The sequence below is a fragment of the Wyeomyia smithii genome, chromosome 1 (genome assembly GCF_029784165.1).
Source record: "Wyeomyia smithii strain HCP4-BCI-WySm-NY-G18 chromosome 1, ASM2978416v1, whole genome shotgun sequence".
NCBI lineage: Eukaryota > Metazoa > Arthropoda > Insecta > Diptera > Culicidae > Wyeomyia > Wyeomyia smithii.
Window position 1 is genome coordinate 114,546,221 of NC_073694.1, and position 23,876 is coordinate 114,570,096.

Consider the following 23,876-nt stretch of genomic DNA (forward strand, 5'->3'; position numbering starts at 1 on the left):
ACAATCTTTAGATTTAATCTTCCTTATTGTCTCCGTACGTACTCGTTCACGGCTCAAATCAGAGAGCTCTTATATTCGGTCTTTTCATGCTATCATTTATCGAGAGCGAGAAGTCTCTCGCATCGATTGGTTTTAGTACAACTTGTTATTTTTACATGCTTAATTTAAATAACTAAACTATCAGTATATAACAGGTTATAGTTTAAGTCATGTGTTACTTGTGCGTTTACTTTAAGTTTTTCAAAAAACCCCAAAAATTATAAGTTAAGGTCAAAACCCTGCCTTTTATCTTAGCTTATATTTTTATGTTTAATTCGGTTATTTTCCAACCAATTTTTTTATATTTTGGCTGTTTTGGATAGGCGAAAAATAGAAACTTTGAAAAATATTAATATGTTTTATGAGTTTACCTATATGTGATGAATAGTTTTAAAATAAATAAGATGGATCATAAATAATAAAATAAGATGATTTATATTTTTTTTTTCAAATTTTACCTATATGTGATACATAGTATGTTACACTCAACAATACCTATAACCTACACTAGGTCACTTCAGAAGTTCTTGCATTTTTTTTTCATTTGTAGCACAGTGTAATCCGCGTTATGTCAAAAAAAAACCGCGTAAAAATAATCCGCGTTATTGTAAAAATCGCGTATTAAAAAACCACATAAAAAACCCGCGTAAAAAAAAGACCCCAGCGTACGCACGAAAAAGTGAAAAAACTGATCAATGTTACCCCGTTTCACGGTACATACCTACCTATTTGTGTTGTTGCGAGCACGAGTGGTTGATTATACTTTAAATGTTGTTAATCAATTTACTTTGATTATTAAATTTCATAGATTCAACTGCACTAATGCAGTGCAGAGCATGCAACAAAACGAGACGATCAAAAGAATTGGAATTTTGTATTAAAACGTTATTGAATTTGGATACGACGGCCATGTAGCATGTACCACTTTCACTCTATGAAAAACAACGGATACAAACGTTGCGAGCTATTCATTTAAAATATATATATTTAAAATTAAAACCAACCACAAATCGTAATTTTGACAACAATGCGAATGTTAAGCATCATTTTGGAATTCTCTAGCTACGCCTCGAACGTAAGAATGCTTTAGACTGATTGACTGTTTTTTCTATCGATCATGAACATAAACGAAAAACGGAATGGTAATGCAGACAGAACATTGTACGAAGTTTCCCGAACGGCCTTGACTACCTAGGCCGTGCTCCTTTTGCGGAAACAACGCACGCAGCCCGTTGCATATTCGTGAATGTTGAAGACTGATTGACTGTTTTTGACTGTGACAAATCCATCTGGAGATCACCCGACCAACAGACAGAGAACCAAATCGTTCACGTTCTAATCGACGGCAGGTTTTCTCCGACATCATCAACGTTCGCACCTACCGCAGTGCGAATATAGATTCGGACCACTACCTAGTAGCTGTGTGCAGGCGCTCAAAACTATCAACTAGTCAGCCTATACACCAGAGAGACGCCGAGACACTCACCGTAAAGGCAACCGTCAACATCAAAACGGGCGAGCTGTATAATTTTGCATTGCCGTTATCCGTTTTGGTGTTGACAGTTGCCATAACGGTGAGTGTCTTGTCATTTCTCTAATATATAGGTTCCCTACTATCAACGGTGTATAACACCCGCCGAAGTCGAACGCCGCGACCAAATATTGAGCAACTGCGAGACACCGAGGCTGCACAGGAATACGCGCAGCAGCTGGAGGCAGCGCTGCCCACGGAAGAGCAGCTTGGCGCAGCTACCCTTGAAGATGGCTGGAGGAGCATCCGATTCGCCATAGGTAGCACTGCTGTAGCGCTACTAGGTACAAGGGCCCCGAATCATAGAAACGACTGGTTTGACGACGAATGCTAACGGTTAGTCGAGGAGAAGAATGCAGCACGGGCGAGAATGCTGCAACACTGTACGATAACGAACGTGGAACGATACCGAAAGGGACGGAACAGCCAAAACTCAGTCCTCCGAAGGAGGAAGCGCCAGCAAGAGGCCCGAGATCGCGTAGCGATGGATGAGTCGCAAGCCGATATGTGCAGAAGCTTGGAAGGCAACGTCCCTACAAACGAGTGTGAAGTGATCGAAAGCATCTAAATGGCGATGAACTGATCTTGAAGCACGCACGGAGGTGAAGATTGGCCGGCTGAAAAACAATAAAGCTGCTGGAGCGGACCAACTTCCCAGCGAGCTATTGAAGTACGATGGAGAAGCACTGGACAGAGCCGCACACTGCGTCATCGTCAAGGTTTGGTAGGAAGAACGAGTACCGGAGGAGTGGATGGAGAGTATTGTGTTTATAAAAAGGGCAACAAGCTGGAGTGCTGCAACTATTGGGCAATCACTCTGCTGAACGCCGCCTACAAAGTACTCTCCGCAATACTCTGTTGTCGACTATTACCATCTGCAGAGCAGTTCTTGGGGCACTACTAGGCGGGATTCATGGGTGCCCGCGCCACCACGGATCAGATATTTGCGGTTCGGCAGGTTATGCCAAAAAAACCGCGAATACAACGTGCCCACACATCATTTGTTCATCGATTTGAAATCGGCGTACGACACAATCGATCGAGCTATGGCAAATTATGCACGACTACGGATTTCTGGACAAACTTATGCTGTTGGCAAAGCGACGATGGATCGAGTGATGCGTGTAGTTCGAGTATCGGGGGCACTCTCGAGCCCCTTCGAAACCCGAAGAGGTCTATGGCAAGGTGTTGTTCTCTCATGCCTGCTGCTTAACATTGCCCTGGAAGGTTTCATTAAAAGAGCGGGGATTAGCACGAGTGGTACGATATTCCGAAAGTCGGTTCAACTGTTTGGTTTTGCTGACGATATCGACATTGTGGCTCGGACCATTGCACAGTGGTCCAATAAGGCAAAAAGTGAAACATAATTCCATAGCGCCTTTCACCTTCATCCTAGCTTAATAAAGTCCCCGGAACAATTGTTTGTATGAATGACACGCATAACTACACGCATAACGCAAACTGCATACATTGCCCGCTTTACTAAACTTAAAATGTAAGTCATATGACAAAAATGAAATTAGTTCGTAAAGTAACTTTTTTGTGTTAAGAGATAGATAGAGGAATGGTTAATTCAGAAAAGTTGTTGAAAATTCAAAAATCTGAAACTTTGTTGAACAAATGAAAATCCCATCTTTTTTCGGTACAAAGTTATAAAGTATATTATACGGAACTTACTTAAAAGTTAGTTTTTTGTACCTAACTTTTGTTAGTTACATTTTATACGAAAGTATAGTTCGGAGAAATTGTTAGGGCGCACCAAATACACATTTTTGCCGAAGATCATATATCTCGAGGACTTTTCCTTACAAAGTTATATCATATGTTAGCTTATTTTTTCGATAACTTCAAGAAGGTACAGGTTAAAAAGGGGCAAGAGGAATCATGATGTCAATACTTTTCCTTGAAGTTATGCTGAAGTACTATAAACTCCTTTAGGTTACATTTATCCCAATCCACCCATATTTGAGTACGGCGAGCATATGTCACAGTAGGTTTTCATATATCGATAATACTAACTTTTTTAAGTTAACAGATAGAGAAATGGCTCATTCAGTAAAGTTTCAGAACGTAAAATAATAAGAATTTTTGCTGAACAAACCAAATTCCTATCTTCATTGGGTACAGAGTTAAAGAGTATTTTCTAAAAAAGTTACATGAAAGTTAGTATTTTGTACTTAACTTTTGTTAGTTACATTTTACAAAAAAAATGTTGTTCAAAAGAAGCATTTGGCCATACAAAACACTAGGGATGTAACGGATATCCGCATCCGCATCCGCAAATGCGGAACATCCGCATGAAAATTGACATCCGCATTCGCATCCGCATCCGCATTATACCATGCGGATATTGAAAAAAAAAATATCGCTTAATAAAATATTGCAAAAAAATTTTCCTTGGTATATTTACTGCTCGCCCAAATAACTTTTGCACTGGGGAGGGGCATGGTTATGTGAAATAAGCAAAATAAAACACTAGGGATGCTACGGATATCCGCATCCGCATCCGCGAATGCGGAACATCCGCAAGAAAATTAACATCCGCATCAACATCTGCATCCGTAATCACATATCCGCATCCGCATCTGCAGATGCCTGAAAAATCACATCCGTAACATCCCTGCTTCATACTGTCTTTTGCACCCAAATTTTCGTCAGTGCTTGAATCCCAGGCGATATGGAATATAAATCATGCACTCAAAACAACGTATCCAACCATGAAGCGAAGATATTCCGTAATTCAAACAATCTTCGTTTACGTTCAATGTCCGCATTTTTTCAATGTTGTTAAAGTCTAATATTGTATGATTTTTGCCCAAATTTATATTTCATCCTTAATGGATTAATGTCGGTATTGTAAATTTTCAATATTGGAGTATTATGTTGTTGAATAAATTGAATCGTAGATAAAATTTCAAGTTTAAAAAAATTACATAAAAAAAAAATCTGCTATCGCATTTCTCACTAAAACGACAATTTGCGCAGTTTTGCGCAGTTTTGCGCTACAGCGGACATTATGCATTTGAAAATTTTTTATTTTACCTAAATTTTGGATGTAGTCACAACCGTGGCAAATTGCGTCAATAAAACTTTTAGGCTTCTTTTCTACAAAAAAATACTATTTTTATTGATTTTTTTAGTATCAGGTCTACTATGATCAAATTTTATGATATCTAATGAAAGATATTTGTTTTGTAGTGTACTTATAGTTGCGAATGGGTGTTCCTATACGAAACATTCGTGTTAGCTTTGTTGAACAAAGATATTTAACTCGCTTAAAGTGGTTTTTGACTATTTTAGTAGTTATCATATTTTTTTTAATAAGTTGACAAGTGGATTTACAAGTAAATTCAAAGATGCACCACATTACTAATAAACGGACTGTGCGCCGATGTTGGTAGCACCCTCTTAGAATTCAATGAGGGTGGATGCTCTCTCTAAATCAGTACCTAACTGGTGGTAAGTTTTTCTCAGCTTCTAGTAGACCGATCGGGCTGAATTTTTTTTCAGTATATAGAAACATATTATCTATCTTGTTACGTAGCCGTTTTTGAAAATTCCAAAAATTGCCAAAATAGCGGCCATTTTAGTAAAAAAATTATTTTTTTTTCATTAAAAATCACTATTTAAAAAATCATAAAACATTGAAAAACTCAGATAACAAAAAACGGCTACGTAACAAGTTAGATAATCCATTCTTACATGTTAAAAAAAATCAGCAAAATCGGTTCAGTAGATGCTGAGAAAAATTTACCACCAGTTGAAAAAACATGGTTTCGAGAAAAACGCGTTTAAAGTTTTAAACAACGATGATACTGTAATCAATGAAGTAAATTGTTTAGAAATGTGTTACTTACTATTTCCTTGGACGCAGAAGATGTATCCGGTACAATATTTAAAAAAAAAAAAACAAAATGGCGGATGCAATATGGTGTAACAAAAATTTAAAAAAGGTATTTGAGTAAAAAAATAATGCATTTGTATCAAACGGGTTGTTGTCTTTCACCATTCGATAAAACTACTGATTAATCCTCTTCGATTTATCACACTTTGTGTGTGTGTGTGCGTGTGTGTGTGTGACCAATCAACAGACTACAAGAAAATTCGTACAATTACGCACTTTATGTGTATGTATGTGTGTGTGTGTGTGTGTGTGTGTGTGTGTGTATGTGTGTGTGTACATGTATGTATGTGTGAGTTCCAATATGTCGGTGTAAATATATTTGTGAGTTTAGGTCCGACTAAACGTTACTTATTGTATATATTTGGTCAGAAAATGCGCGTGCATTGTTCGAACAGAGCAACATAAAACGTCTCCGCTAATTCTCTCTAGGTGACCCCATACTTTTAGCTGTAACTTTTGAGGGCGATCAGATGTCAAAAAAATTCTTTTGGCACAACATTTCTGAATGTGTAAGCATTCCAAAAAAGCAAAAAAAAAATTTCGATTTCTTCGACTTTCTAGAGTAGGGTCTCCCCTTAAGGGGTAATATCCACCAACAAAAAATTTTCTTGTCATTTTTTTTATTGGCTTAAATCATGTTAAAACTATCCTGGAATAAAAATCTACATCGCCCAAGTACTGATCACAAAATTCGTTTAAATAATTTTTTACCTAACAACTTTTATGCTCAAAAATAACATTTTTCGTTTATTTTGGCGATGCTCGTTTTTTTTTATTTCGCAAACTAGCAGAAGTTACCTATGATCGTTATCGTGTTTCAAATTTGAAGTATAGAGATCGCTGCATCAAGTTTCGACCGTTGCAGCGTCTCTACAGCACGTGATTACTCACAATTTCCCTTTGTTTAGTTTATCAGCCGTTCTCGTTGTATACGTTCTTTGTTTGAGTTTTTCTATACTTTTTAACTGTGAGTTATATTCAAAAGTACTTAAATATGACTGACAAGTTTGAGTTTGAGTGGGATCGGACACCAACCGCGTCAAAGTCGCTGAGCATCGCATGTCTGATATCGCGAAAGAGGCTAGGCGCAGCCTAACTTCAGATAACAGAGAGGAAGAAGATGAAAATAAAGCCCAGGAAGGACAACTTTGCGACGCAGGGATAGTTTACTAAAGGCAAAAAAAAATATTAGGGGCTTTAACATTGCGATTCTTAATATTTATAGCATTTTGAAACTTTAAACGCGTTTTTCTCAAAACCATGTTTTCAAAATCGGCGAGCAGTAGAATTGAAAAAGTTTACATCCGATCGACTTGAAATTTTAACTGTAGCTTCTTCATTAGATTATCTAGTGAAGTATACATGATTTTGGCGATTGATTAACAACAACAAAAGTTATAAACAACTGAAGTCGATTTTTTGTCGAAAAGATTTTTTTTCGAACCGTTGCCATTTTGCGAAGAAAAATTCTAAAAATATAATCATGTGCACTTCACTAGTGACACTTATGTAGATAACGAAAAATTTTTTGTTTTAGTTGTAGGTGGCGTTTGGCACGACTTCTACTGCTCGCCACGAAAGAACTTTTAAAAAAATCGGTTCACAGCAATCGCTGCACAGCCGCCATTTATAAAAAAAATAGCAATAAACTTTTTTTCTAACCTCCGAGACTTACTTAATCCAATGATATATTATTTATATACCTTACATCTCAAATGTTCTTTGAAAAAATCATGAAAAAAGCCTTATTTTTTTGAGCATTTGGTGGATATTACCCCTTAAGCATTTTTTTATAATTTGATATATCTAAATAATGATAAGCATCGATTAGATATGAGGTTTTATGCCTTTTAGAGTAACAAACTGTGACTCAAAGGGCTTTTCCTCATCACGAAAAATTCAATAAGGCATATTTAGCCAGATGAAAAAAACAAATAAATAAATACATAATTAAATATGTATTTGGAGTCGACCGTGTATTGATATCGGGGTTTTTTCTTCGGCTCAGCGGTCTTGTAATTTGAAAACAGCTATTCAATTTTGTCCTACGTTTCGACACCGATTGGTATTTTCCTCGGGGAAACTATATTTAAATAAGTCAACTATTTTAACAATTTTCATTTGTACATACATTGCCTACTTACAAGTTCTAGTTTTGTTTCGCGTCCTACAGTTTTTTAAAACATATAACTGTGTGTTCTGTATCGTTCGATACACAATCACAGTTTTTTAAAAATTTAAACACCGAAATAGTAAGAAACTTTAAACCTCAGCTAAAAATGACACATTTAAAATAATAATTTTCCGAATTTAGCCAATCCACCAATGTCACTATCGAACGATACAGAACACACAGTTATATGTTTTAAAAAACCGTAGGACGCGAAACAAAACTAGAACTTGTAAGTAGGCAATGTATGTACAAATGAAAATTGTTAAAATAGTTGACTTATTTAAATATAGTTTCCCCGAGAAAGATACCAATCGGTGTCGAAACGTAGGACAAAATTGAATAGCTGTTTTCAAATTACAAGACCGCTGAGCCGAAGAAAAAACCCCGCGTAATTAAATAAATTAAGTGGTCGTACATGAATATTGTAGCATTTTAGGGATGAAGTTTTTGAATTTTATCACCGATCATGTATAAAGTATCGGTAAATACGCGATGGAAAGGAGAAGATGGGTTCTGAGATCCGAAAATAAGGGACCATCCATTAATGACGTCACGCAAAATTTGGAAAACATTAACTCCCCCCCATCCCCCTTGTCACAAACTGTCACAACTTTCTTGACCCCTCCTCTTAATTACATCACGTTTTTACACCCCCTCCCCATTCTTTGGTTATAATTGACTGAAAATTGAGAAATTTGTTAAAAATTGCATTTATTTAAATTGGAACGATTTTGCTGAAAGAAAAATTCTGAAACTAAAAAGAAAGGAAGATTATAAGAAATGACTAGAAAAGGCGTTTAATCCTTAGTCCAAGGATTCTGTTGATGAAGTCGCATATCGACGACATAAAAAAACCGGGGCTACTGCAGCATCATTGCTGATTTCTGAAAGACCATCCATATTCAGTTCCTCTTCTTCAATCAATTCGCAACTCAAATTTTCTTCACATGTTAGTAGGGTTGAGAGAGACTTAAAAATGAATGAAATTGCTGTCATTGATAAACAAACATGCACGGAAAAACAAAACTAACGAACGTTATGCTTTTTAAACGAAAAAAAATTGTCATTTATTTTATCTTAAGCAAATCTTAAACAAAACCTAAACTAATCCACCTAGCGGTCAGACCCAGCCTTTCTCATTCAAACTTTTATTTGTAAAAATAGATTTACATGAACGCTTCAATCCAATAAATATATATTCAATCTTTAGGTTCTAAAATATTGATGTTGTAATCTATACATATAAAAATGCAGTCAGGTCTGTCTGTCTGTCTGATCCATATAGGCTCGAAGACTACCGAACCGATCGACGTGAAAATTTGAATGTAGGAGTTTTTGGTGCCGATAAAGGTTCCTATGATAGTTTGAGATCCCTCGCTCCTCTGGAAGGGAGGGGTCCCATACAAATGATACATAAATTTCTGCACAACTCAAGAACAAACCAAGCAAATGAAACTGAATTTGGCATGTGGATGTTTTAAGAGGTAACAAATATGTCCATAATAGTTGGTCACCCCTCCGTTTTCTGGAAGGGTGGGGTTCCATACAAATGAAACACAAATTTCTGCACATTCGAGAACTGTTTTTAGGGGTAACAAATATGTCCATAATGGTTCGACACCTCTCCCTTTTCTGGAAGATAGGGGTTCCATACAAATGAAACACAAATTACTGCACATTTCGAGAGCTAACCAACTAAATGGAACCATATTTGCCAGGTGAATGTTTTTCGTGGTAACAAATTTGTTCCATAATCGACCTCAGACAACATTTTGGAATATGAGATGGCAACTTCCGGTTTCTGGAAAACAACGAAAAACGGCCGATTTCCACCCAATATAATAATATCCGGATCTAAAATGATACACATGAGCTAAAATGGCGACTTCCGGCACTGCTGAAAATGACCCAATACCACCCAATATGAGTATATTCAGAATTAAGGCGATGTACAGAAGCCAAAAGTCGAGGATGTTGTTATTTTGATAAAACCAATAATTTCAAACGATTTGTTATTCAACTTTGATCATATCCTATGGCCGATTAGTCGTGCATTTGCAGATTTTAAACACATCGCAAGGAATTAATGACTTTGGAACGTTCAAATAGTACCACATCTAAATTATGTTGAGGCCACATATATCGATCAAAGCAGGTATAGTTTTCAATAGTCTTTGAATTTCTTTTCTTTCCATAACTTTTGAGCCACATATCAAATTGTTATGAAGTTTGTTATTTGTAAGTCTGAGAGATGACTCGTTCGTATGACACTAGTTATGTTCAAATAAGTCATGTAATCTTTGAAATAATAGACTTTCGTTGTTTTATAAAAAATTTAATACATAACGGTTGCTTAAGTTCGATTATAATCAGATGAAATGGGAATGTAATGGGCAGCCAAAATTTGGAACCACGTGTTCAATCATAATTCATCAGTTGACCCCTAACTAGCCCGCTCATCTGATAGTAATATTGATCAAATCGGTTGTGTAGTTTCTGAGATAATGATGTTTCGTGATTTTCACATTTCGGTACATTACAGACGAAGTTACAATTCGATTTCAGTAAAATTCAATAGGGTGTTATGAGGCAGCTAGACTTATAAATTGACACTAATTTTGTGGAAATCGGTTCAGCCATCTCAGAGAAAAATGAGTGAGTTCAAGTAATCTTCGGAATATGTTCCTTTTCATAGCTGGATTTCACATTTTTAAACATAACAGGCAAAGTGATGGTCCGATTGCGAAACGAATCAATAGGGTCTTATGGGGCAACTAGACCTTCCATTTGAGACTGATTTTATGAAAATCGGTTCAGCTATCTCTGGGAAACATGAGTGAGATTAAACAGTCTTCAAAACACGTTTCTTTTCATAACTTTTGAACTACAGGTTCAATTTTTTTAAAATTCAAAAGTTAAGGGTTTTTCAGGTAGCCCGTTCATTAGAAACCAATTTTGTTCAAATCGGTTGTGTAGTTTTTGAGATAATGATGTTTCATGACTTTTACATTTTGGTACATAACCTCTAAACTAAAAATCCGATTACAATGAAATTTAATAGGGTCTTATGGGACAACAAGACCTTTCATTTGCAATTAATTTCAAGAAAATCGGTCCAGCCATCTCTGAGAAAAGTGAGTGAGAATAAAAATCTGCACACACTCACACACACACACATACAGAAAATGCCCAGCTCGTCGAGTTATGAAAAGGAACATATTCCGAAGATTACTTGAACTCACTCACTTTTCTCTGAGATGGCTGAACCGATTTCCACAAAATTAGTGTCAATTTATAAGTCTAGCTGCCTCATAACACCCTATTGAATTTTACTGTAATCGAATTGTAACTTCGTCTGTAATGTACCGAAATGTGAAAATCACGAAACTTCATTATCTCAGAAACTACACAACCGATTTGATCAATATTACTATCAGATGAGCGGGCTAGTTAGGGGTCAACTGATGAATTATGATTTAACACGTGGTTCCAAATTTTTGCTGCCCATTACATTCCCATTTCATCTGATTATAATCGAACTTAAGCAACCGTTATGTATTAAATTTTTTATAAAACAACGAAAGTCTATTATTTCAAAGATTACATGACTTATTTGAACATAACTAGTGTCATACGAACGAGTCATCTCTCAGACTTACAAATAACAAACTTCATAACAATTTGATATGTGGCTCAAAAGTTATGGAAAGAAAAGAAATTCAAAGACTATTGAAAACTATTCCTGCTTTGATCGATATATGTGGCCTCAACATAATTTAGATGTGGTACTATTTGAACGTTCCAAATTCATTAATTCCTTGCGATGTGTTCAAAATCTGCAAATGCACGACTAATCGGCCATAGGATATGATCAAAGTTGAATAACAAATCGTTTGAAATTATTGGTTTTATCGAAATAACAACATCCTCGACTTTTGGCTTCTGTACATCGCCTTAATTCTGAATATACTCATATTGGGTGGTATTAGGTCATTTTCAGCAGTGCCGGAAGTCGCCATTTTAGCTCATGTGTATCATTTTAGATCCGGATATTATTATATTGGGTGGAAATCGGCCATTTTTGGTTGTTTTCCAGAAACCGGAAGTTGCCATCTTATATTCCAAAATGTTGTCTGAGGTCGATTATGGAACAAATTTGTTACCACGAAAAACATTCACCTGTCAAATATGGTTCCATTTAGTTGGTTAGCTCTCGAAATGTGCAGTAGTTTGTGTTTCATTTGTATGGAACCCCTATCTTCCAGAAAAGGAAATGGTGTCGAACCATTATGGACATATTTATTACCCCTAAAAACAGTTCTCGAATGTGCAGAAATTTGTGTTTCATTTGTATGGAACCCCTCCCTTCCAGAAAACGGAGGGGTGTCCAACTATTATGGACATATTTGTTACCTCTTAAAACATCCACATGCCAAATTCAGTTTCATTTGCTTGGTTTGTTCTTGAGTTGTGCAGAAATTTATGTATCATTTGTATGGGACCCCTCCCTTCCAGAGGAGCGAGGGATCTCAAACTATCATAGGAACCTTTATCGGCACCAAAAACCCCTACATTCAAATTTTCACGTCGATCGGTTCGGTAGTCTTCGAGCCTATATGGATCAGACAGACAGACAGACCTGACTGCATTTTTATATGTATAGATTACAACATCAATATTTTAGAACCTAAAGATTGAATATATATTTATTGGATTGAAGCGTTCATGTAAATCTATTTTTACAAATAAAAGTTTGAATGAGAAAGGCTGGGTCTGACCGCTAGGTGGATTAGTTTAGGTTTTGTTTAAGATTTGCTTAAGATAAAATAAATGACAATTTTTTTTCGTTTAAAAAGCATAACGTTCGTTAGTTTTGTTTTACCGTGCATGTTTGTTTATAAATGACAGCAATTTCATTCATTTTTTAGTCTCTCTCAATCCTACTAACATGTGGAGAAAATTTGAGTTGCGAATTGATTGAAGAAGAGGAACTGAATATGGATGGTCTTTCAGAAATCAGCAATGATGCTGCAGTAGCCCCGGTTTTTTTATGTCGTCGATATGCGACTTCATCAACAGAATCCTTGGACTAAGGATTAAACGCCTTTTCTAGTCATTTCTTATAATCTTCCTTTCTTTTTAGTTTCAGAATTTTTCTTTCAGCAATTTCTTTTTCATTAGAAACCAATTTTGTTCAAATCGGTTGTGTAGTTTTTGAGATAATGATGTTTCATGACTTTTACATTTTGGTACATAACCTCTAAACTAAGAATCCGATTACAATGAAATTTAATAGGGTCTTATGGGACAACAAGACCTTTCATTTGCAATTAATTTCAAGAAAATCGGTCCAGCCATCTCTGAGAAAAGTGAGTGAGAATAAAAATCTGCACACACACACATACAGAAAATGCTCAGCTCGTCGAGCTGAGTCGAGTGATATATGCTATTCGGCCCTTTGGAGCACTTTTATACTTTCGGTTTTGCAAGTGATTGCTATAGCTTTCTGGGAGAAAGGCAAAAAGGAGAACTCAAATAAATTTCTTTTTGAGCGTCTTAGTAGAATGGAATTGAATATTGAGAATAGGTTATGTTTCCATTTAATTCTACTCCAAAAAATCGAATACCCTCTAATCAAATACCGTCCGCAGATACGTATTTCGGCTGCTACATGCAACCATCATCAGTGCTTATGTGGACTGTTGAAGAGCAAAACTGAATAACCCCTTTTCTATATGCGTGTAGGCAGACGTAGGTAGACGGAAAATTCCTAAATTGAAGTTAGGTAGTCATATGTTGTGGTTGTTTTTGTCCTGTACTGGATCTAGGGTTTTTGGGGAGTATTTTGAAAAGCCATGAAAAATGATTACCTACATCTTTATTGAACAGTGTGGATGGATGTTGTTTGTAGATTTCTAAACTTTCAGATACGTCCAATTTCCATAAATTATTACCGGGTCGAAGCGGGTGAATGTTATCCGAAGTTAGTGGATGTCCCTCATTAAATACATGTTCAGCCACTTTTGATTTGAAAAGGTGTGGTAAATCATTTTTGGAAACTTTGCATGCTTTGGTGACTTCTGCCATATGCTCTTTAAAACGGATTCCCAGGTTTCTTTTGGTTTGTCCAATATAAACCTTGTTGCAGTGGCAACAAGCAACTTTATAAACCCCTGCTCTATTTAATCCATCAATTGAATCCTTAGTGGAGCCCAATATTGTTTTGAGTTGGGTATTCCTACTAGTGTAGACGATATCCATGCCAAATCTTTTGAATTTTGAGTGAAGTTGACGTGTTAAGGCCCCATCATATTCCACAGCTATTCTTTTCAGGTCTTCTGTAATTGGTGTGAGTGTTGTAAAAGATTCTCTAAATTGAATTCGCTTCTTTTTGTTTATAATGGCTTGAATGGTGCTCTCATTATAACCGTTTACCTTTGCAACTTCGAAAATGTATTCCAATCCCTTTTTCCTGGCTATTTTACTGAGGGGTAGGATTTCCATCCGATGTATCATGTGGTGGAAGGATGCCATTTTATGCTGGAAGGAATGACTAGAAGTGGTGGGTATTACACGTTTTGTGTTCGTGGGCTTCCTAAAAATCTCAATTTCTAAGTCCTTAGACTTTCTAACAACAACAACGTCTAGAAAGGGAAGACTATTGTTTTGTTCCTTTTCAATCGTAAATTTTATATCTCTGTGAATATTATTAGGAGATGTAAAAAACGCTTCAAGTTCCGTCTCTTTCAAAATACAAAAAATAGCATCCACATATCTCCACCACCGGATTGGTAAAAGGTTATTGGTTTGTAATTTGTTTTCTATGTTTGCCATGAATAGCTCATATAAGAAGGAAGAAAGAGGATTCCCATTCGAGCTCCTTTTGTTTGTTTGTAAAATTTACCTCGAAAAGTGAAATAATTTTCTCTCATACGAAGGCGGGTTAGTTTCATGAGACTCACGACTTTCTTTTTCCAAGTGCTATCGGTATATTGAGGAATTAACCTATCCTCAAGAAGATTCAAGGTTTCATTCACTGGAACACTCGGAAACAAAGCCGTCACGTCAAACGAGACCATTATCTCATCCGCATCAATGTTACCCGAAGATTTCAAATTTTTAACGAAAGCTTCCGTACTCTTAACCGATCGACTTGGGAATTTACTGGGCATAGCTTGAAATTCTTTTACTAACCACTTTGCTACTTTTTCTGTTGGAGCCCCTACAGCTGAAATAATTTCCCTCATTTCGTTTCCTGGTTTATGGATTTTTGGTAGGCCTTTCATTCTTGGAAGAACTGGATTTGAAACTCGAAGATGTTGTAATGTATCGCCCAAAGTGGGTTTGCAGTCTTTAATTGTGCTCTCAACTCGTTTTACTATCTCAGCGAGTGGATTAGTTCGTAGTTTAAAATATGGACCGTTATCAATTTTTTGGTCATCTGTTCATCATAGTCAGTTTTGTCCATGATGACAGTTTTATTACCCTTGTCTGCTTTTAAGTAGAAAACTGGTTTGTCGCGCAACTCTTTAATGACCTTTGTATCAAGTGAACTTTTATGGCGTGGAATCGTTTTGGCAACATTTGAAAAAAATTGACGTACCTCACTAGCTTGTGTTGAAGAAAGTTTGCAAATATCGATACCTGTTTCAATGTCAATGATCGATTGTTCAATGTTCGGTTTCGCGGGAACTGAGGAATTGAGACCCATATTTATTGTTATTAGGCGTGCAATATTGAACTGGTGCGGCTGCCCCGGCTGGGCATTTCATACACAGTTTTTCTAATTGTCTAAACATCTGGAAGACAATTTGAAAACAAGTGCCATTCATGTAATAGTTATTGTGCGCAAAACCCATACTATTGAAAAACATCTCCAAAACCAGGAAAAACCGAGCTTGTTTTCGAAATGTGATTGAAACACTGATTAAAAACAACTTCTCGCAAATGATGTATTTTAAGTTGTTTTCTGTGCAGTTTTGATACCATCATAAACATAAGTTACAGACGAGCAGCGGCAGTTTATATTCGATAATCTATATAATACAATTATGCTATAAAAGAAAATCTCGAGTTTTCAATTGGGCTTATAGTACTCTTTTATGACTACTGTCATTGTGAATTCTTTTCTAACATGTTTTGTTTGTTACTTGGGTAACCTCTCACATCCATCTTTTTTAATTAACGTAAATCAGAAATGCGGAACAGACCGCAGCTATAGCAGCATAGTGTATCCTATGATCCAATAGTGGAGGAAGCAATTTTTAAATAATATGATCATCAATCAAACATAAGAGTAAAAATTATACTAAAACCAGACACATATCTCAAAAACTTCGTGGAAAATATAAGAAAATGGATAGTGAGTGGTGCCTTTCAGGTAAGTTTCTGAAAAATACTCTTTTAGTGTATTTAGGATATTTTCAGTATGTTCTGTTATGGTAACATGTGTACTTATGTTCTATCTAGTGTTTTTTTCAATTTGTAGCATAAGCAGTTCGATTCTAATTAGTTTGAAAGATGAATGAAATTCGATACTACAACTATTGAATCATTTACCCTACCAGGAACAATAACAACTTGGTAGAAAGATTATAAAAGTTATTAGAACAGTACAAGTTTTTATATCAGTGCGCATAATGTAGAAAAAAAAGCAATTCTTTTCTTTATTTCTTATTTTCCTGTTGGAACATTTTATTGATATTTACCTTAACTTGAGTTTCTTCTGCAGTATTCGCTAGAAAAGGCGGTTGTCCAACCAACATTTCATATAATATAACGCCAACACTCCACCAATCACAGAGCTGAGTATAGCCACTTCTTAATAACACTTCCGGAGCAATATAGTTAGGAGTTCCCACAATGGAATGGGCCTTAGCACGATTTTTTTCCCTGAATTTTCGCCTAATTTGATAAAAATGATCAAGAAATACATTAAGGTTTGAAAAATAACTATTTTACCTTTCGAGAGGAGGAGGGATTTCAGAACCAACTTTACTCCAGGCTTCCATAGAATCTTGACGAGTGTGATCACCTGCAACAATTTAAACCCAATAATAAAAGAGAGTATATTACTGCAATGATGCGATAAACATATAAACATATTCCGTGTAGGACCCCAACAAATCCAAACTTATCGTATGTTAAATGGTTTTGTCTCCGCGTGGCGCATTAAATTTGAAATTTGTGTATATGTAACGGCACCCCGCGTCCCTTCACAGCTTTCTACTAGGTTCCGTCACATTAGGTGACATACTTAGAACCCGGAAAAAAGCCGGTCTTCTACCGAATTCTTTCCATGAAGATAGCAAACCACATCAACACGGCCATCAGCCGTTTCATAAAAATAGGTCAGAACTTGCTTACATTTGTAGCCAAGTCTTCTGCTTGGCTTGGGTAAGGAAATTTTGACGTAGGACTACGTCTTACCTACGGTGCGGTAAGATACATGCTGCGGAAAACTAAAACCAAGGTGTGACGTTGGAAGGAAATATCTCAAACGGTAATACTGATGCACCGTTGTTTCCACAGTGTTTATGTCTTCGGAAATGTTGTTCACCATAAAAACATCTTTTTGAAAAATGTGTTCAGGCAGCTTTAATTTTTTTCTACAGATGGCGCTTACACCTATCTTCTAATTAAATGGTGCTAGCCATTTTGTTTCTTTGGAAAAGTTGTTTATATCATCAACTGACATAGTGTTGTCGAACATATTACAACTGTAGGACTGACCGTTAACGAGATAAAATTATTTTCAATATTCATAAACCCAAAATTTCAGTAATTAATTATAATTATATATATTCGAACTTTCGAGAAATCATGAAATGAATTATTGACAGTTTTTAGTTGACTTTGAATAGTTTTTTGTCAACCTATGATGTGTCATCATTTCTAAGAAAGAATAAAAAATATAATTCCAATGTTATTGTTCGTGATAAAATGTTTCAAATAGTTACATTGTTCATTTAAAGATTCGTTGGTCATGTTCCCTTTCTAAGAGCTCCTCTTGTTCAATTTCATTCCATTTAACATGAATACTAAGCGCTTATTTTTGTTTAAAACACTGTTCACCCAATAACAAACTGTTTCCTAGTACTAATAATTATTTACGAGGAGACTTCATACTACTGGACGTCAGTTTTGAAGACCCCCGAACACAATTATGGCCGTGTTGAATACACCGGCATTCAGCAAAGACTATTGTAGGAAAAACATCGATACGGACACTGCTGATTAACGATTTTCAACATGAATTGACATGAAAACAATCGTTGCGAAAACTCGAATTACTCGGTAAGTCGCAACTAGTAGCAGCTGATTTTTGGTTTAGTACTAGCCAATACCTTGTATTCTAGTACAATAATAATGTGATAGCAGAACAACGTAGAACATTATGATTTTCATATTGCCGAACATGAGGAAAAATTACAGAAAAACTTGTTCTACATACTATGCCTCCTACGAACCTATCACATTACCTCTTAGTTAATACTCTATTTTATGAGGATCATATGAGTTAGCTATTTAATTCCTAAGTATTTGCATGCCCTACTGGAAAATATCTGTAAAAAAATTTCTTCCATTTTACAAGCCTTATAAATCCTCACTTTTACAATATTATAGTACATTTTCTAAATTATTTTTCAAAGTTAATTATTATGATTTCTAGTCGACAAAAGTCTACTGCAAGTAGAAAATAGAATGAGGCATGAAAACTGAATTTTGTTTTTTTGAGTTTTGCCGCGACTTTTCTGGGTTCTGCCCCACAGTGGGCCGATGACAGACGTACTCGTCGTTCGACCACCGGCTTCATATTCTTTTATGGCGGTGATCCTGTAAGTTGGACAAGCAAAGGCCAGGATTCGGTAGCTTTATCGTCATTGGAGGCCGAATATAACGCTTTATCTTTGGCTTGCCAAGAAGCAATGTGGTTGCGACGGCTGTTAGAGGAGCTAGGCGAACCGGAGAGTATTCCGAGAGTGCTGCACGAGGATAATATGGGGTGTTTAAGTTTTGCCAAAACGGAGGGATGCAGTGGTAGGGTAAAACATATAGACACCAAACGACATTTTATCCGTGAGTTGTGCGACCGGAAGATTATAAATCTTGTGTATTGTCCTAGTGAAGAAATGGCCGCCGACGCTCTTACCAAGCCGGTCGGTCCGACAAAGATGAACAAGTTCTTGCTGAAGGTTGGATTGAAGAAATGATTGAAACGGTTCTCATCCAGGAGGAGTGTTGGGAATGGAAGTTACCACCGAATGTCGGTACACGGCACCGGAGGAACTTGCAACCCAGCGCACCGAGCTTCAAACATATTTTTTGCTTAGTCAGAAGGTAGACAGTGCTAGGGCGACGGAATGTGTCGCGTAAACATTATTTGTAACTCGTGCACCTGTAGCACCATTAATTGAATTTAATAAAATCAGTTTTCATTTGAGCTCCGTACCGAAGTGGTTTAGTTTTTTAAAAACGTTGACAGCCAACTCGAAACGTAACTGGCGCCCGAATAGGGACCTTAAATCGGTAACAGTAACGGTAACAGTGTCAGAATTCCTGCAATAATTACAAATTTACCCGAATATACGGGGAATCCCCGCAATCTCGCGCAATGGATCCTCGATGTCGAGGATATTTAGGAACTTTTTGATGATGGCAAAGACACTTTTGCCTACCATCTCATAATTAAAACCATCCGCAGAAAAATTAAGAACGAAGCGAGCGACGTGCTCATCACGAATAATATTCCCGTCGAATGGGAAGCCATCAAGGAATGCTTACGATTATATTACGCGGATAAGCGCGATTTGATGACTTTGGACAGTCAATTGAAAGGCATGTCCAAAGCAAAATTTGAATCAATAGAAACATACTATAGCCGAATCACCGAGATGGTGACTCACATTAGTTCAGCGATAAATTTAAATAATGATTGGCGTGGCCACGAGACCGCAATAATTAAATTATACAACATGATTGCATTAGACACATTTATTCGAGGGCTGGGAGAACCACTCTCTTTATTCTGTAAAAATTACAGACCGAACAATTTAGCACAAGCATACCATTATTGCGTCGAATACTTAAATCTAAACGCAAGAATTGCACTCTTCCATGCACAAGCACCACTTCCATTACCTGCCCCGCGCAGCAATCTTCCCACAACATCTAATTTTCCACCCGTTCCCCCGCGTAACTTGCCAAGAAAGCCACCTATAGAATTTCAACCAAGACGACCACCGGTCGCATTCCCAGCTCGTAAAATGAACTCATTTAATTCGCATTCGCAACCGACACATAATGTTTTTGCTCCCAGAAGAGCATTCGTTCAACCACAACCACGGCCAGAGCCGATGGACACAAATTCAAATCGCACACAACAAATTAACTACGGCAACCGTCCGATTGCACACCGGAGGCAAGCTAGTGAATCAATGCGAGCACACGAACCCAACGCCAAAAGAATGGCAAATATTCTGGAAGAATACGTAGATCCAGAAGAATATAAAAAATGGTATGCCGAGCAACTCGAGTTGAGCGAAGAATATTTCAACGACGAGGCTTGCGTAGAGCCATTAGAAAATTTAAACTTGAACGATGAGATTCTTATCGAATCAAACACTGAACAAAACGTCGATCAAGTAGAGGAAACTAATTTCTTAGAAACCACCGATTGGGTGACGAACTGGTCCTAGCGGAACCAGTGATAAAATCTCTTCCGTACATAGAAGTGCCTACATCGAAAGGATTTATAAAAATGCTTATCGACTGTGGTGCCAATGTAAATTCTATTTCTAAAAAATGGGCTTTTTCATCCGGAACTCCTATACACTATATACGCGAACAAAATGTGAAAGGTGTCACAGGTAGCGAGAAAATTAGAGAAGGTGTCAAATTAAAAATCTTCCAACCGTTTCAGCAAAAGAACTATAACTTTTTAGTCTTTGATTTCCACCCTTTCTTTGACGGAATAATTGGCACAGAAATTCTTTTCGGGAACAAATTCAACTTAGTAACTGCACGAAAAGCACTAGAAATAGTTTGCGATTCAGGCGAACTAAGAGCCATACCTTTGAAATTTTATAACTCCATACCTCTCTCGAGAAAAATCGTACACAAGGCAGAAATCACGAACATTTTAGATAAAATTAGAATTTCTCACCTCGATGAGGAGGAGCGAAATTCACTGATTCCGATAATTGAAAAAACAAGAGAAGTGTTTCACTGCCTCGACCATAATTTAACTTGCACTACCAACGTCGAATGCGAAATCAGAACAATAGACGACATACCAGTATATCAGAAGTCATATCCCATGGCATACAAATCGGAAGTCGAGAGACAAATTAAAAAATTACTCAAAGATGAAATAATTAGACCCTCCTGATCAGCTCTCCCGTCTGGATTGTTCCGAAGAAAGATGATGCTTCAGGCGAAAAAAAATTTAGGTAACCGACTATCGCAAACTTAATGACAAAACAATGTCAGACAAGTATCCGATGCCGGACATTACGAACACCATCGACCAGCTAGGCGGAAACAAATATTTTACTACCTTGGACCTCGCATCTGGCTTCCACCAGATCAAGCTGAAGGATGTAGATATAGAAAAGACGGCATTTTCAGTAAACTATGACAAATATGAATTTCTACGTATGCCATTCGGCCTGAAAAATGCCCCCGCAATATTCCAACGAGCGATTGATGATGTGTTAAGAGAACACATAGGCAAAAGGTGTTTCGTGTACATTGATGATGTCATTGTTATCGGAAAAGACTTCAAGAGCATTTGACAAATTTAGAAATCGTTCTTAAAACACTACAGAAAGCAAACCTGAAAGTTCAATTGGACAAATCAGAATTTTTACACAGTTCAGTAGAGTATCTCGGCTATATTATCACAGAAAAAGGAATTAAACCCAACATAAAAAAGATTGAAACAATTCAAAAGTATCCGCAACCTACAAACTTAAAACAGTTGCGCGGTTTTCTCGAAATGATTGGCTATTATAGAAGATTTATTAAAGATTTTGCTAGAATAGCGAAACCTTTAACAAAACTCTTAAAAGGGGAGGGAGACAGAAGTGTCAAAACCATTAAACTTGATACCGAGGTAGAACAATGTTTCGAAAATATGAAACGAATTCTATCCGGTAGTGATATCCTTACATATCCAGATTTTTCCAAACCTTTCCTTCTCACCACAGACGCTTCCAATTACGCTTTAGGAGCTGTCTTAAGCCAGGGAGAACCCGGAAAAGACAGACCAATACATTTCGCTTCGAGAACTCTAAATAAAACCGAAGAAGCATACAGTGCCACCGAAAAAGAATTATTAGCAATAGTTTGGGCTTTGAAAACTTTTAGAACATATCTATACGGACAAAAAGTAAAAATTTACTCCGATCATCAACCGCTTACATATAACTTATCTTCAAAAACAACCAACCGCAAACTTATGAATTGGAGAAACTTTATCGAAGAGCACGACTACGAAATTATTTATAAACCAGGAAGAAATAACGTCGTTGCCGATGTTCTCAGCCGCATTCAAATTCACTCTTTAACACCGACCCAACACTCTGCTGAAGATGACGATAGTAATTATATTATTTCCACGGAAGCCCCGTTAAACGCCTTTCGGTCTCAAATCATTATAGAAAAAACAACCACTAACCCAGATACCATCATTACACATCCATTCACAGGTTATCGCAAAGTGCTGATCAAAAGAACCAGGTTTAATGAACAAATTTTTATTTCCATATTAAAAGAATTCTGCGACCCATCGAAAACTAACGGCCTACACACCTCAGAAGAAATCATGGGACAACTTCAGGAAGTATATAGAAAATATTTCAGTACACCCGGACTTTTAAAAATCCGTTTCACTCAAAACATACTTCGTGATGTTACAAATGAAGATGAACAAGAGAAAATTATCAAAGAGACGCATGATAAAGCGCATCGTGGAATTCAGGAAAATAAATTGCAGATTTTACGTGAATACTATTTTCCAAGACTCACGCAACATCTGAAGAAATATATTTGCGTCTGCGATATCTGTAACACCTCGAAATATGATCGTCAACCGCTAGTTATTCCTTTGCAAGAAACCCCGATTCCAAACCACCCATATGAAATACTTCATTTAGATATTTTCCAGATCGAATCCAATTATTTCCTTTCCAGCATCGATAAATTCAGTAAGTATGGACGAATGATTCCTATCAGATCGAGACACGCTGTTCACATTGGAAAAGCTATATGGGAAACTGTCACTAACTTCATCGTTCCTCGTTCCATAGTCATGGACAACGAACAAGCTTTTCAATCACCCGATATCCGGGGAAAACTTTTAGATTTAAATGTTCAAATTTACCTCTCACCCAACAGTAAATCCGAAGTGAACGGACCGGTGGAACGGTTTCATTCGACTACCATCGAGCTATACAGAATTCAGAAAAATTTAACTCCATCACTATCACCCCGTAACATAATTCATATAGCCGTCGAAAAATACAATAATTCCATTCACTCATCTACCTTGAAAACACCCAAAGAAATCCTTTTTGGCATCCAAAGAAACCCCAACGCACAGACTGACCCTGACGCACTAGAACAGATTCGACAAAAGACATATGACGAAGTCATTGTTAGACTCAAAGAAAGACAAGCGAAACAGTTAGAAAATGTTAATAGAACTAGACAGCCGCCACCAACATTAGAAACAGGTCAACCAGTTTACGTCAAAGATAAGATTATAAAACCAAAACATAAAAAACCTTTCAAAAAGATTCACGTTCAAACCAATAAAGAAGTAACCTTTCAGAACGAAGCCGGAGCAAAATTGCACAAAACAAATGTAAAAAATATAAATCTAATTCCAGGATCCGATCGGGATCAGGTACACTGATCATACGGAATGTTAATCAGGACCACGTACCAGTAGTTCACCTTGAAAATTGCAAAATTATAGAAGGATATGGGAAAATTATACACGAAATCAATGTCACAAAGATCAGTCAGACCGTACGAGACGTCAAGACTAAAATACTTCTACGCCAAGATGACGACGAAATCACAACAACACTCAGACAAAAAATCCTCGAAATAGAGACAAACCTACAACAAATCCAACCTTCACGCAGACGAACCAAACGATGGGACGCACTAGGACGAGCCTGAAAATGGATGTCCGGCTCCCCAGACGCCGACGATTTGAA

General features: G+C 36.9%; 1 protein-coding gene across 1 annotated transcript in view; it reads right to left on the reverse strand.

Moving 5' to 3' along the window:
* Positions 1 to 23,876, reverse strand: part of LOC129725987 (serine/threonine-protein kinase Warts) — a 487,129-nt gene that overhangs the window by 55,157 nt on the left and 408,096 nt on the right. The window contains exons 6-7 of the mRNA XM_055682534.1: positions 16,609 to 16,681; positions 16,356 to 16,551 (exon numbers count right to left, since the gene is read on the reverse strand). Coding sequence (XP_055538509.1) covers positions 16,356 to 16,551; positions 16,609 to 16,681 — 269 coding nt within the window. The remainder of the gene's footprint in view (positions 1 to 16,355; positions 16,552 to 16,608; positions 16,682 to 23,876) is intronic.